This window comes from Cotesia typhae, unplaced genomic scaffold (assembly GCF_013202065.1).
Source record: "Cotesia typhae breed Kobodo isofemale line unplaced genomic scaffold, CoteBio_Ctyphae contig_28, whole genome shotgun sequence".
NCBI classification, from domain to species: Eukaryota; Metazoa; Arthropoda; class Insecta; order Hymenoptera; family Braconidae; genus Cotesia; species Cotesia typhae.
Genome location: NW_027423736.1, coordinates 990324 through 1004866, shown reverse-complemented (window position 1 = coordinate 1004866; position 14543 = coordinate 990324). Strand labels below are relative to the sequence as shown.

At 28.2% G+C, this 14543-nt stretch overlaps 2 protein-coding genes and 1 long non-coding RNA gene across 4 annotated transcripts; 1 reads left to right on the top strand and 2 right to left on the bottom strand.

Moving 5' to 3' along the window:
• Positions 1 to 7155: 7155 nt before the first annotated feature.
• LOC141525961 (uncharacterized) lies at positions 7156 to 8451 on the bottom strand. 2 transcript variants are annotated; one of them, XR_012478934.1, is made up of 3 exons: positions 8314 to 8451; positions 7528 to 8210; positions 7156 to 7261 (listed from the first exon to the last, which is right to left on the bottom strand). It is a non-coding gene; the product is annotated as an uncharacterized LOC141525961 (long non-coding RNA). The 2 variants fall into 2 exon arrangements; XR_012478933.1 differs by having other exon boundaries at positions 7528 to 7780; positions 7859 to 8443.
• Positions 8452 to 8484: 33 nt separating this feature from the next.
• On the bottom strand, positions 8485 to 9595 carry LOC141525920 (uncharacterized). Its single transcript, XM_074240622.1, has 4 exons — positions 9579 to 9595; positions 8913 to 9460; positions 8648 to 8751; positions 8485 to 8565 (listed from the first exon to the last, which is right to left on the bottom strand). Exons 1-4 carry the CDS (start codon positions 9593 to 9595, stop codon positions 8485 to 8487), a joined length of 750 nt encoding a protein of 249 aa, XP_074096723.1.
• Positions 9596 to 10319: 724 nt separating this feature from the next.
• LOC141525923 (uncharacterized) lies at positions 10320 to 14260 on the top strand. Its single transcript, XM_074240625.1, has 2 exons — positions 10320 to 10744; positions 11729 to 14260. The coding sequence occupies exons 1-2, from the start codon at positions 10436 to 10438 to the stop codon at positions 14216 to 14218; spliced, it is 2799 nt and encodes a 932-aa protein (XP_074096726.1). The 5' UTR covers positions 10320 to 10435; the 3' UTR covers positions 14219 to 14260.
• The last annotated feature ends 283 nt before the right edge of the window (positions 14261 to 14543 follow it).

Sequence of the window (14543 nt, the reverse complement as noted above, 5' to 3'; positions counted from 1 at the left end):
GGAAGAAAAATTAGTTTACACCAGACTAATTCCTGTGCACACACGACTCAGTCGTTTTCTGCACCAAACTCAGTCAGGTGCTGCACCAGAATCCGTGCACAGTAACCAGTCTGGCGCCACACACGTCTGAGTCTGGTGCAGAACACGACCCAGTCGGGTTCTAATCTTTCCGTGTAAATAAATAATAACTTTTAATTACACCCTTATATAACATTGATTAAAGGAATCTTAATTTTCACATATATTTGGAGATTTTATGAACCAGTCTAGTATCAAATGTGATTGAAGCTCAATAAGTATTATTTAAGTCTATAAGACTAATCAAGTATCCTTTGGATTAATTTGAGGCTCACAAATGCTATTTTCGAATCATCATTAAAGGCTTAACATACTTTTTCATCTTGGTAGGATTGAATGGAGACTTACTTAATTTCTACATAGGTGATTTCTTTACATAAGTTTATTTGAATGTTACAATAATTTGAATTTTACTCAGAGATTTAAAAGTAACTTATAACTGGGTCACAAAAAAAATTTTTTGACTCGGAAAAAATTTAAAAATTAAATAAAAAAATTTATTTTTGTTCTAACTCTACTTATTTGGTCTTTCTGACTTATCATTTTCTTGGTTCAAGTAAGCCTTTGTTTCTATGAAGGGTTTTTATTAAGTCTTTTTTGAAAGTATATTTATTTAACACGATTTAACAGCCGGTTGTCTCTTTTTCTTGCGTTGCACTCACTGCGGGAAACGGTACTATCCTTGTTGTACTCATCATTATAAAGCTATTGCAGTTTAATGTTTTTCTTTCAAACAAATGAGAGTTTCGAAAAAAAAAAAAAAACACTCTGCTATGAAACAGATATTTAAATAATTTATTACGTAGCAAAGCGTTTTTTTCAAAATTCTCCTTCGTCTCAAAACAAAAATTTTAAGCTGCAATAGTAGGGGCCGGCTATTAAGAACCCTCTTCAAAAATCAACTTGATTTAAAAACATGTAAAGGTTAGTCGGGTTTTTTTTTTATTTTTGAAATCGCTAAAAATGAAATTTTTTCGTTTTGATTTTTTTTTCCTTATTCTAACATTGTCTATATTAGACATAATATATATTCTAAGAATTACAATAGTCAAAACTTCGATCGCAAAAGGTTGTTCAAGAAATTTTTAACTAATTTAGTGTACTCAAGATGTTTTCGAGTGATCTGTAAATAAGAATGTTTAAGAATTTGCAATCATTTTCTTTTAAAATTATATAATAAAGAATAGAAATTATGCATTATACAGAATAAAAATTAAAAAAAATTCAATTTTCGACAATTTTAGAAATTTGAAAAAATCTCGAGTGATTCCTAAACTTTTTAAATCTTGCTGATTTTTTTAAAAAGCTCTAAAACACAATAAACTAACTTATTTTTATCAAAGAGTCAAAAGTAAAATATTCGATTTCTATGCAGCATTCTAACCACTAACCTTTAATATATGTTACTCATAAAAATATGTTAAATAGAGGATTCTCACGACTTGTTGATCTATATAAGAAAATTTATTTAGATTTACATCAAAATAGGTGACGGTATTTAACTAGTGATGGAAGTTACAAACTTTTTATATATACTGAAAGAAAAATTAAGTTGAATCAAGGGAAAAATTCTTGAACTAAGGAAATAATTTTGAAAAGTTTCATTGTCTTGAATTGAAACGAAAAATTCTTGAACCAAGAATTTCTTAGTTTAAAAATTTTTTTACTCAAATCAAAACAAAAAAGTTCCTCAAAATTATGTTCTTGATTTAAGTTAATTTTTTTTTGTGTAAGTGAGATCGTCGTAGTTGTTATTAAAAATTTATATTCTCGGTCTGACTGATTTTTTCTAAACTTTTTGATTAAAAATGCTTAAAAGAAAGAACTATATTAGAATGATCTTAAAATTAATCAATTTTTTAATACAAAATACTATCACGGTAGTAACATGCACTGCTAAAAATTGATTTGATTCAAGAAAAAAAATTGATATCGTAAACTAAGAAATCATCCTAAAAAAAATTAATTCTATCTAGGATTGAGCAGAAAAATTCTTGAACAAGATAAAATTTAATTGAACTAAGGAAAAAGCTAAGAATAATTTTTTTTTTAATTGTGAATAAAATTAGGCCCTCAGAGAGTCGTTTATTGACCAACGTCTCAATTATGAGCTCAGTCAAATTTTCTGAAGAATTTTTTCCTCTAATGGAAAAAGCATAACGTAAATGTCTAGAATCTTCATATTGGAAAAATTATAGTAACTATCTAACTATTAGTTTTGTTTATCTAGAATTATGAGCTGACACAAAAATGTTAACCCTGGAAGAGAGGAGAAAACGGGTATTCTCTCTATCTAAAATTTGTGTAACGGATACATATTGTCCAAAATTATTATTTATTCTATTCATAACGTAATCTGCTCAAGATTCAAAATCTCAAATTTTCTACTAGTAGCCCGTTCTAATTTTTTCTACTCTGCTTCTTTGTGGAAAATGATCCCTGCTTGTTGTGACATTTGTCAAAATGATATTGAAACGATTGATATTTTGGGCTCTAACCAGCCACCACTTCCCTCAAGCATTCTAAATTTATAATGACTCAGTATCGAAATAACATTTGGTAATAGTATTTATAGCTTTTGATGTGACATATAAAATATTCTTCCATACCTACAATAATAATAGTACGATTAAGTAAATAAGTAAATGATTTCGTAGAGTTTAATTGGCATGTTGTGAATATTTTTGCCACGATTGTTATGGACATTGTTAAATTATTGTGTAAAAAAAGAAAAACAATTGATAAATATCATAAATATAATTGTCTTCCACTTATGATTGAAATTATTGAGATATTATTAATGACCCTGGCCATTGGTCTGTTATTAATCTATGAGCGATCGAATCTGTATCAATAATAAGTAAAGAAATTTTATGAAACGTTTCTAAATTTATAAGACAATATAAATTATTAGATGAAATCCAGATAAGTTAGCAGTACTTCAAAAATTATTATAAATATTATTATTGTATCGATCAAAAGACTTATATAAATAGTTTTTAAGTATTCAAAGAAAACTTGTAAACAAAAGTTCTTTGAAGACACAGCCATCAATTGAAGCAATCTGTTGAATACCTCCTACAACATCGTTATAACATTTCAACAAAGCCACTATTAATACATTTTTTAGTGAATAGAGAAATAAATTATTACTAATCGAAAAAATAATCAACATATGACGTAAATACGTGGTATACATGACTTAGTATAGTCAGTTATTTGCTTAAATTTAAAATTGATATAAAATCTAGTATTATGTAACTTACACTATGAGTAATTGACTATGAATTTCTAGAAGTGATACACATTTATTCATTATCTTACAATTTAAAGTTAACAATAAAATGTGGGCGTAACAATTTTATCATAAAAACACGCAGGCGCGTCGTGTAGTTAATGATTCGCTACACTATAAATTGGTTTCCACCTTCTCTTCAAGGTACTGAGTATCTCTATGCTATCATAGACTATTTGACTTTTATCGCGACGTTTTATGATCTCGAATCTATCCCTTGTGTGAGTACTCATTCAATGTTGACTGTACCTTGATATGAATCCCTCTTTTTATCTTTTGTTTATATTCCATCTTCTGATGCTTAGTTTGACCTCCCAATATGACCAATACTAAAAAAGTCAAGAGTTGAAAAGTATGCTCAAACGAATCATCCATGCTTACCGATATTATCGCTATACCAAGGGAATTGGGACTTCGAGCACTCGAACAACTTTTTTACAGATTACGTTGTTAATAAATTTTTGCGATTTCATATCTGGTATAAAAACGCGGTAAATAATTGAGCGAGTTGAAGATGTAAAAAAGATATATATTTACGGTATAAAGATTAATGTCTTCTGTGTATTGACAGTAGGGGACGGGCGGGCAAGACGGAGAGGGCGGGTAAAATGAATAATCGTTTTAAATCGCTGGTCGGTCGATAGAAACATTTTAGACTACCTTCTATCAATCTATTATATAACTACACTTATCGTTATCGATAAAGCATCGGTCTTGCATACTTGTGAGATTATTTTTTCTTAAGAATTTTGAAATTTAGGAAAAAAATAAAAATTTAAACCGTCAGTATACAGTGATTAATTTAATGTTGTTAATGACGATGCAGATTTAATTTTTTTTTAATATAATATATAACTAATGAACATGAAATAATCGAGTTAGTTTTTTTTATCGCTGTCGTTTGTAGTAATTTAAGGTTGTGTTATAAAACTACCAGACGGGCAAAACGAATACTTTCTGTTTTTCAATTAAGTTTTAATTAATTGTCTTATATATTGTATTTAGTATAGCCATAATTAATAGCTAAATTTGTCATTAATAAAGACGAATTTGGAAACTGGGGAAAATAGAGGATAAAGGGGAAGAGGAGGGGGTGGGGGCTTACTCAGTGGGAACTTACTCAGACCGGGAGTCGAACCCGGATCATTTGGTTACGTGCCCAAGACTCTACCAGTTAAGCTATCCAAGACACTATCCATAACTTCTCATTCAGTCACCTAAACATCCAGTCACAAAACATCCGGCCCATACCTATTGGAACAGTTCGAAGAAGTACACGAGGACGTAAATCTCAAAAATCAGAAATTTTAATTAGTTCTTCTATAATCACAACAATCTTCTATAATCAAAAACAAAAACAAAAGATACTGCTGCAAAAAAACAAAAAAGCTCCAATCAATGTTCCAGGTCCGTCCGGTATCAAAAGATAACGACGAGCAAAACAAAACTTGAAAAAATCCATGACATCTTACCTGTCTACAAGGGTGGGCCAAAAAAAGGAACTATTTTTTTTTTTGTTTAGTTACAGTAAAAATATTGTTTGAGATGATAAAAAAAAAATTCTATTAAAATTTGAGCTCTTAATATTAATATTAAGAGGTGCCATATTGCAATTTTTTATTTCCCATTTAAATAACATACACGGAAAGAAATACATAGTGGAAATCTCTATATCAGTATAGCCTGTAGGCCTATCTTAAAAAAATATCTGTAATATTGCTACGTTGCATTGCCATAAACCCTACATGCTCATGTATAGAATTATCTACTATACTGTATAGTAACAAAATTTTTGCGTCTATTACACGAGCGCATAGTAGGTTTAACGAGACAGCATTGCCCTCAGCCCCATACTGCATCGCAGATGTCGCAATGCTACTAGTTTTTCTCGCGATACTACTTGGCGCGACAACCAATAACTCTATCGAGTTATGATCAATATTCCACGGGTACAACTACTATACCGACATAAAAATTCATAAATTAGTAAAAATAAAATAAACGCGGGTTTTCAAGTGCAACAAGTATAAATATAACACGATAAATGTTCAGAATTTTTTATAATAATAATAATAAATAAAAAATTAGTGATGATTTTTTTTTGTCAAAAATTGAATACGGAATAAAATTTTTAAATTCTGGGTTAAATACTTGAGATACGAAAAAATGATAAGAAATCTTTTTTGTAGGAAATTTTATTTTCTATAAAAAAATGTCTTATAATTTTTTCATATTTCTTATTCTTCAGACAGGATTTCAATAGAAAGCTGTATAAAATTTTTTATTGAAGTTTAAAATTAGAAATCAAAAACAATCCTTATTTTAATTGCATACGCCAGTTGTTCATTTTTCTCTTTTTACAAAATAATGTTCAATTACTTTGAAATTAATTGTTACATTAAGCTACTTTAATACAACATTTTTAAATATTTTCCATCGAACATAACCTATTCAATTAATTAAACTAACGTTCTTACTTTTCCAATACTAGCATAAGAGATTTAACAATAACGAATAGACTTTTCTACCAGGAGCATTGTAAATGTCGCCAGTAATTATAGGTCTGACGCCCATAGTGACATTGGGCTATAACTATTGTCGATGTTAGTATTCTCACCATAGCCAAATACGTCATCTATGCTGACCATTTTTTATCGAATGAACATCTTGTAAATCATACGCTATAGTGTTCACACCCATAGTGACATAATGATATCCGCAATGTACTTCTTTCCGTTTACTAAAAAAATTTTTTGGTGTTCAAAATTTTATTACTTAGCATCCAATCAAAAGATCGCAAAAATTGATATTTCATCTTAGAGGAAATCGAACGATCTACAAAAAAAGTCTCTTATAATTTTTCGCTTATTGCACTCGGCTCAAAGTTATTTAATGTTCAAGTTTAATCTTAAATAGTTTATTCGTAATTTCACAATATTTTTAATTTTGTCTTCAAGAATATGATTCAAAAATGAAAAACATATTTTATTTTATGAAGTACACGTTACATTTACTAAAAAATTATGTCAAATATCGTATTTTTTAAGACATATGCCGTATAGTCAATTCAGCGTATCTTAAGTTTTTTGCACTAAATTACATTGGAAGTTACGTTTGATAGTTATTTTAACAATATTTTTCTTTCCATGTAACATAATTTTAAATGCTATCGAACTATCACATAACTACCCGAGTCGAAAATTCAGACCCGTTTAAAATGTATTTTTTTCCAGCAATTCTCAGAAAATTGAGTGGTCAGGGAAGACTCTGCTCGATCAAACGCTATATAAACCGGAGACCTGGTTTGACTGTAAATAGTGGAGTTTTGTCCCGTTCTGACAGAATTACAGTCAAATCAGGCGTTGAATAATAATAATAATTCAAATAATAATTATTATTTTTGTTATACCGTGCCTAGGGACGCAGGTTCGAACCCTACTAGGAACAGAATTTTTTTTTAATAATAATAATAATAATAATAATAATAATAATAATAATAATAATTATTATTATTATTATTATTGTTATTGTTATTATTATTATTATTGACACTTTCTGAAAACTAAGTTGACAATTAAAAATTGTTATATTTATGTTCATTTTTTATTCAGCGAGTTAAATCTTAATTTTTTATAATTATTATATTTGAAATGTTTCATTTATTCATATTTTTTAATTTTAAATTATCTTGAAGATTATATTAAGAATTACATTAATTATATTAAGAATAATTATAATAATCATAATAGTAAATAAAAAAATAATATTAAGAAGTTTTTGTGCTGGGTATTTTTTTTCCTTTTCTTTTATTTGCTGTAAGTATATTGATATGTTCTGCAAAATCGTTATCCGGGATTACTACAGAATTATTTATTGAACATGCCCAATCTGAAATAATTTGAGTTCATTACATATTCATTTATTGACTTAGCATTTTATTTTTTTTATATTCTCAATATCAAAATTTAAGCATTCAGTTTATTTAGCTAATCGCATTATACATGTCAATTACAACTAATATTATACTTATGATCAGCGTTAAAATAGCAATTTTTTCATTATAAAATTTATAAATGTATCATCTTCTGGCTTGAATATTTTTTAATTCTTGACCGTGTAAAAAAATATTAAAATAGAAACAATTTTTGACTTACCATATAGGGCCCGATATAATTCAATGTTGATACCAGGAAAATCGCCACGAGTCCCTTTTGCAGAATAATTTCTCAATTCATCACCGTATACCTCAAGTAATGTTTCTTTTACCAACGTTTTCCAATCGTAATTTCCTTTTATGATTTCACTTTTTCTTTCTATATAAGCATAAGTACCTTTTGAAAGATAAATTTCATAATTTGGACTTATTTTCATTTTTGATTTCGCGGGCTCAGTATATTTACTTAATATCTGAAAGTTATTGAATAAATTATTTTACAACATAAAAGAATTAATGAAAATGGACAAATAAAAATTGATAAATAATACCTCATGCGTTTGTCTTTGAGGTAATAATTCTCGCTTCTGAATCTCATAAGATACCTCGACTTTTACAATTTTTTTGAAAAATAGTAAATCTTCTTCACTAACTGAATAATTTGAAATTAAATAGTTTAATTTTATTAGTTGTTTTAATCTTAACGTACACACAATGACAGAGATGAAAATAATTTTCTTTTGAAATTAGACAACTTAGTCCTATCTGGTGGGTGAGAATCGCTGGAATTCTTTGGTATTATGGTTACATTAGCCCTTTTATTATAAGACAATTTGTTAATCGTAGTATTATACATTTTACTCGTGATAATAATATTGGGCCCAACTTTTTCTTTTATCCAATCTATAAAAAAATCAGAGTAATTTTAATTCATGAATAAAAATTAATTAATAATAAATATAAATAATAAATATTTTTATATAACAATCAAATAAAACAATTATACCAAAAATAGAATTATACAGCCTATCATCAATTTTTGGACGCCTATGACCATTAACAAGAGTTCCCCTTGCTGAATAATTAGAAATATTATCACCATAAATTTCTAAAAGAGCTGATTTGACGATGGTCTCCCAATCGTCATTTCCTTGACATGCCATTTCAATTCTTTTTTTTACATGTAATGGAAAGAAAATTGTTGAGTTTTTGCTATTTCAACCATACCATCTCCAGGCTGAGTATAAAATTCAGGAATCTGTATCAAGTAAAGAAATATAATTATGAAAATATAGAAAATAAAAAAGTAATTTTTAAATATAAAAATTAATTTCTTTTACTTCGAAAACTTTAGAAGACTGTCTATTGTAACGTTCATTCGACTCATAAATCCGGGTTAGGGCTTCTGCAACCATTTGCATAAAAGTTACATCCGTTTCCCGTACTGAAAGTGTAAATTATCACAATAATAAATATACCAATATTTTTAATATTTATTACAAACATCTATTAAATTATTAATATTTATTGATAGATTACGACTATTTTATTTTAATTTTTAAAAAATAATAATACCCAATCACTATAAATAAAATTAAAAGTAACCTTCGTTTTTTAGAAAAGCAACCATCGATCCAATATTCGAATTCTTCTCTGTGCTCTCAAAAACATTTGATTTATCTCCACTCGTGTCAATCTTAGCAAGTACTGATGGCTCCAAGTATAATTCTTTGGTTGATTTATTCTCCGTAATTGGGTGAAAGGTAGTGCTAATATTGGATAACAAACTCCATGGTCGGAAAATGCCAGCATTTTCTTTTCGATTGATTTGTGTTTGATCAGAATATGACAGCAATGGACTATTACAATCTTCATTTGAACTCTTCAACTCCAATAGATCTGATGACATAACTGGTGGTATATTAGATTCCTCAACTAAAGGATGAAAATCCTTGATAACTGGAGTATTTGGAACTGCCCAGTTACTGAAATAATCGTTAGTCCAAATAGAAGATAAACCTAACCCATTTTCTGTTGGAACTTGCAAATCAGTCTCATCAATTATTGATCTTTTAACACTTGAAAGATTTGAATATTGATTTTCACAAGCAGTTGTAGAAAATTGAGCGTCATATTGAGTATTAACATCATCACTTTTATCAATATCAACATTTACAGGACTATTGTCTTTCTTAATAGATCCTATGTAAGGTTGGATCTTGGAGTCATTATATTCAATAGCTCGTGTCTTGTTTTTTGAGTAGTTTTAACCTTAATTTTTTTGTCATGGTTGGTGAAAAATGGCGGATCATCAATCGAGAAAATAGGAGCTTGTTTGTCAATTTCTTTTTCTGTTTCATTTTTGTTTTTCTTTTCAAATTCTTTTTCAATTTTTTTGAAACATCTATTACTTTTTTTTGTTGTACAATAGTTTCACTGAACATTTTCGTGTTCTCATCACAAATATTGCCTTTATTATCTAACTTGATTTGGTCTAGCTGTTCAATCGTAGCTATTAAAATAGAAAAGTTTGTTTTTATAATTTTCAAATATTAATCATTTTTACCTAGAGTTATTTTTTATCAAATCGAATGTATACTTTCCATAACTTACCACCAAATTCAATTATTTTTGCAAAATAAAATTTTCGTTTTCCGTCACTTCCTTCCCACCTAATTCTGATGTTGACATTTTTTTCCCGCTTCGTTTTAGGTATTTTTGACAATTCTGTAATTGTTTTTGTACCTTCGACAATCCACCATATCAAGACATATTTATTATTATTAACTTTTTTCGGTCGTTTTGGTGCCATAATAATATTTAATTTCAACTTTTTTTTCTTTAACAATTTCTTCGACGAAGTAAATACAACGAAAACTACATCTCAAAATGGCGACTGACGATCTACTTCCCCAATCCCCACTAAGTTTCCTTTAGGTAACGTAGAATCGTGAATTATTGTCGGTAACAGGATAGATTACCTTACCATACTCTTTTTTAATACTTGCGCACTCAACCTCTTTTATTGATTACTATTTATTTTGTTGTGCAACAAACATATGATTTAGAGTATTTTTTAGTGGAAAACGATAATTAAAAATTATTAAAGTGAAAATACGACACTGAAAATGGTGAGAAGGAATTCTAGAAAGTGTTATAATGACTACTCAAAAAAAAGAAAACTTGATTGCTTGAGGAGTATTCTCAATGATGATGATGACACCAGTGATGACGAAAATGATGACAATGAATTCAATAATCAGTTAGATCGCCAAATTGTTAATGTAATTAATGAAGTCAATGACAATGATGATATTGAAAACAGGTTAAATGGACAATTGGACAACTTTATTGTTAATGAAGATCATGTAATCAATGACAACGATGTAAACAATGTTAGGTTAAATGAACAAGTCAACCAAGTCAATGCTTATGAGGTAAAATTAATATATATTAATATTTATTGTTAATTACCAATAAAATAACGGAAAATTACATGCATGAAATAAGAAAATATACATGATACTAAAGTTTAGTGACATTCGAAATTTTTTTATAATTTTATACCAATTAAATTATTATGAAAACAATTTCATTAAAAATTTTACATGTGAAAATTATAATAATAATATAGTTAGCCAGCATTGTTAATCTTTTTATTTTGCTTAATTTATTAAATTATAACTAAAAATATTTTTTTAAATTGCACTTATAGTTTTTGAAATTTTTAACAAATGATAAAATTTTTTTAATGTTTTTATCATAATTTTTAATAAAAAAATCATAAAAATTTATTGATGTCGGCTAACTTCATAAAATTATTAAAAATTATGAGTGAAAATTTTTTAAAATATTTTTTTATTGTAATTTATATTTTATAAAAATTAAAAAATTGATAGCTGTCAGCTAAATTCAAAATCATAAATATACTGTCAATGCAAGTCTATGAACAATTGATTTGCTATGAACAATTATTGAGGTCATGTGATCTGACGTATACTCCAATAAGTTGTAACATCTTTAGATATTTATGTAATTGCTAATTGCACATAAAGCTGTAAATTTGATCGTTATAAATATTTAACTTTTTTTTAAATTAAATGAAATTTTAAAATGACACTGAAGTTGACAGATATTAAACATTTTTTTATAATTTTATAATAATTAAATTATTAATAAAAAAAATTAATTAAAAAGTTCAACGTGTGAAAATTAATAAAAATTACAAATGAAAATTTTTAGAAGCATTTTTTTTTATTGTAATTGATTTGTTATAAAAATTTAAGTTGACAGCTGATGGCTAACTTCAATATCACAATTTTCAATATCATAGTTTTAAAACATAATTAAAATTTAACATAAAATATAATTTTATCAAGTACATTAACTAAAAGGTAATTAAAAGAATTTTTTCACTATAGGTTGAAGGTGCAGAGAATGTGGATGAAGTAGCTGATAATATACATGATGCACGTGACATTCCAGAGGAAAGTGATCAAGATGAAATTGATGAAGAAATTTTAAATAGAAATGACATTATAGAGGAAAGTGATCAAGATGAAATTGATGATGAAGTTTTAAATAGGAATGAAGAAAATGAGGACAGTGAAGATGAAGTGGAGAGTGATAGTGATGAGGAGGAAGATGATGAGTTCAGAAATTTAGACTATGAACAACTGTTATATCCTGGAGCACCGTTGACAGTAAGTCAAAGCATGACTTTGATATTATCTTTACTTACCCGACATAATGTTACCCAAACTTGTCTGGGTGATATTATTACTGTCATCAATTTACACTGTAATCACAACGATAATAATTGCTTCAAAAATAGTCTCCATAAATTCCGCAAATTTTTTTCATTATCAAAAAAAGGAAAAATTAAGAAAAAAAAACATTTTTACTGCTCCATTTGTCAAAAAAATTTAAAAACAGAGAATGAAGTATGTGACAACTGCGAATCAACTAAAACTACTTATTTCGTCGAATTGCCTGTTAAAAGTCAGCTGAAAGAATTATATCGAAGACCAGGATTTTATGAATGTTTGCAACAACGTTTTCATCCTGATGTAGATAATGGTAATCCTCATATCGATGATGTGTACAAAGGAAGTTTGTATCAAAAATTTATTGAAATTGGGTTTTTAGCGGACAGAAATAATATTTCTTTAACTTGGTACACCGACGGGATACCCGTTTACAAATCCTCTAAAGTTAGCATGTGGCCAGTATATTTATCTATAAATGAGTTACCTTTTGCTGAGCGGACAAAACGTGAAAATTTATTACTACTTGGATTGTGGTTTGGATCTGAGAAACCTAACGCTAATAACTATTTCAATAAATTCTATAAACAATTAAAAAATTTATCTGAAGGTATTCAAATTACTTTGGCTGATAATCAGATCATAGAAGTCAAAGCAGTATTACTTATAGGAACTTGTGACCTTCCAGCTAAGTGTCAATTTTTTAATTTCACTTATTTTATGGGCAATTATGGTTGTCCATCATGTTTATGGCCAGGCGAAACTTATCACTTGCCACCTGATGGCAGTTCTCATACTCATATTTATCGGTACACGCCGGATCCTCAAATGCGAACTTCAAGAGAATGTGTTACCTTTGCTCAACTCGCATTAAATAATGATTCTCCTCATATGGGTGTCAAAGGACCCTGTGCTCTATCTAAATTAATGCCTGATTTCATCATTGGAACTGCTATAGATCAAATGCACTGTGTTTTTGGTGGTGTGGTTAAAAAACTACTATCATTATGGTTTGACCCGAGCAATAGAGGTGAACGTTACTCATTAATTGATATGTCAAATATCATTAACAACCGATTAATTAATATTAAACCACCCAGCTTTGTTCATCGTATGCCTCGCTCCACGGAAGATCTCGTACACTGGAAAGCATCTGAGCTTAAGAATTGGTTCTTTTATTATGCTTTACCAGTCATGAAAGAAGTCATGCAACAAGAGTATTTAGAACATTTTTCTTTATTAGTTGCTGGAATTGCGCTTTTAAATTTAGATTCTATTACAAATGCTGATATAAATATGGCGTCGAACTTTCTACACAAATTTGTACGTGAATTTGAAAATTTATATGGTTTAAAAAATTGTTCCATTAATGTTCATCTTCTAATACATCTACCTAAATGTGTACTTGCTCTTGGACCTTTGTGGCCTAACGATTGTTTTCGATACGAAGATTTGAACGGTCAATATTTAAATGTAATTCACGGAACACGTCACATTGATTCACAAGTGGTGAGATCTCATAACCAGCAGTTAAAGGTTCAAAAATTTTTTGAGCAGCTACCAGAAGGAAGAATGAAAGATTTTTGCACTAAGCAAAAACATAATAGTAAAATTTGTGATCGACTACAAGACAGATGTTATACTGTAGGCACTTATAAAATTTTCAATGAGACTCATAGAATTCCTGAGAGTGTTCAGCAAGCTCTAAGAAATTTATTGCCAGTACGAAAAATCGCAGAGTATTTCCGTTTATTAAAAGATTCGAAGCTTTATGTGTCTGAACGATACACTCGAGCAAAACAAATGTCATCGTCGTTTACTCTGTACAAAGATCATGCTGGGTATCATTTGGGTTCAATTATATGCTTCGTAAAATTAGATTACTGTCAATGTTTGAATCCTGATGATTGCTTGAATCATCTACCTGCTCATCAGGCGATTATTCAAATGTTATCAAGTGAAAAAGCATTCAACGCAAAAGGTGACCATGATTTACAGTACGAATTTTCATTTATCTATAAATGTTCAAGAGTGGAAAACTTTGTGTCTATTCCTATCGACCAATTGATTGCCGTTTGTTTTGAAGTGAAAATTGACAACAATTTGTATATTGCGATGCCTGTAAATTCTAACAATACTGAATAGAATCAAAATTATTTTGCTAATAAAATTATATTTCTACTAAAATTTCTGTTGAAGAAATATTTAATTTTTTTTTATTATAATTTAATAATAATAATAATAATCCTTGTAAAGTTTTTTTTTCCGTAAAATTCTTGTGTTTTTTCAGTAAAAAGGTTCAAATTTTTTGAAATTATGATCAAAATTTTGAAACGGGCATATTTTTTCATTTGGAAAATAATTTTTTGATAGTTTAATATAAGATCATCAGATAATAAAAATCCACTCAATTTTTTGTGTGCATCACGTAAAAAAAAAAAATTATTAGTTTGATTAAAAAAAAGTAATT

What these genes read in the sequence shown, in the direction of transcription:
- LOC141525923 (XM_074240625.1), top strand. Translation starts at nt 10,436, where the DNA reads ATGGTGAGAAGGAATTCTAGAAAGTGTTATAATGACTACTCAAAAAAA. An exon ending in ACCAAGTCAATGCTTATGAG is followed by an intron (nt 10,745 to 11,728) that starts GTAAAATTAATA and finishes TTTTCACTATAG; the next exon opens with GTTGAAGGTGCAGAGAATGT.
- LOC141525920 (XM_074240622.1), bottom strand. An exon ending in TGCTTTTCTAAAAAACGAAG is followed by an intron (nt 8,752 to 8,912) that starts GTTACTTTTAAT and finishes TTACACTTTCAG; the next exon opens with TACGGGAAACGGATGTAACT. An exon ending in AGTCTTCTAAAGTTTTCGAA is followed by an intron (nt 8,566 to 8,647) that starts GTAAAAGAAATT and finishes TACTTGATACAG; the next exon opens with ATTCCTGAATTTTATACTCA.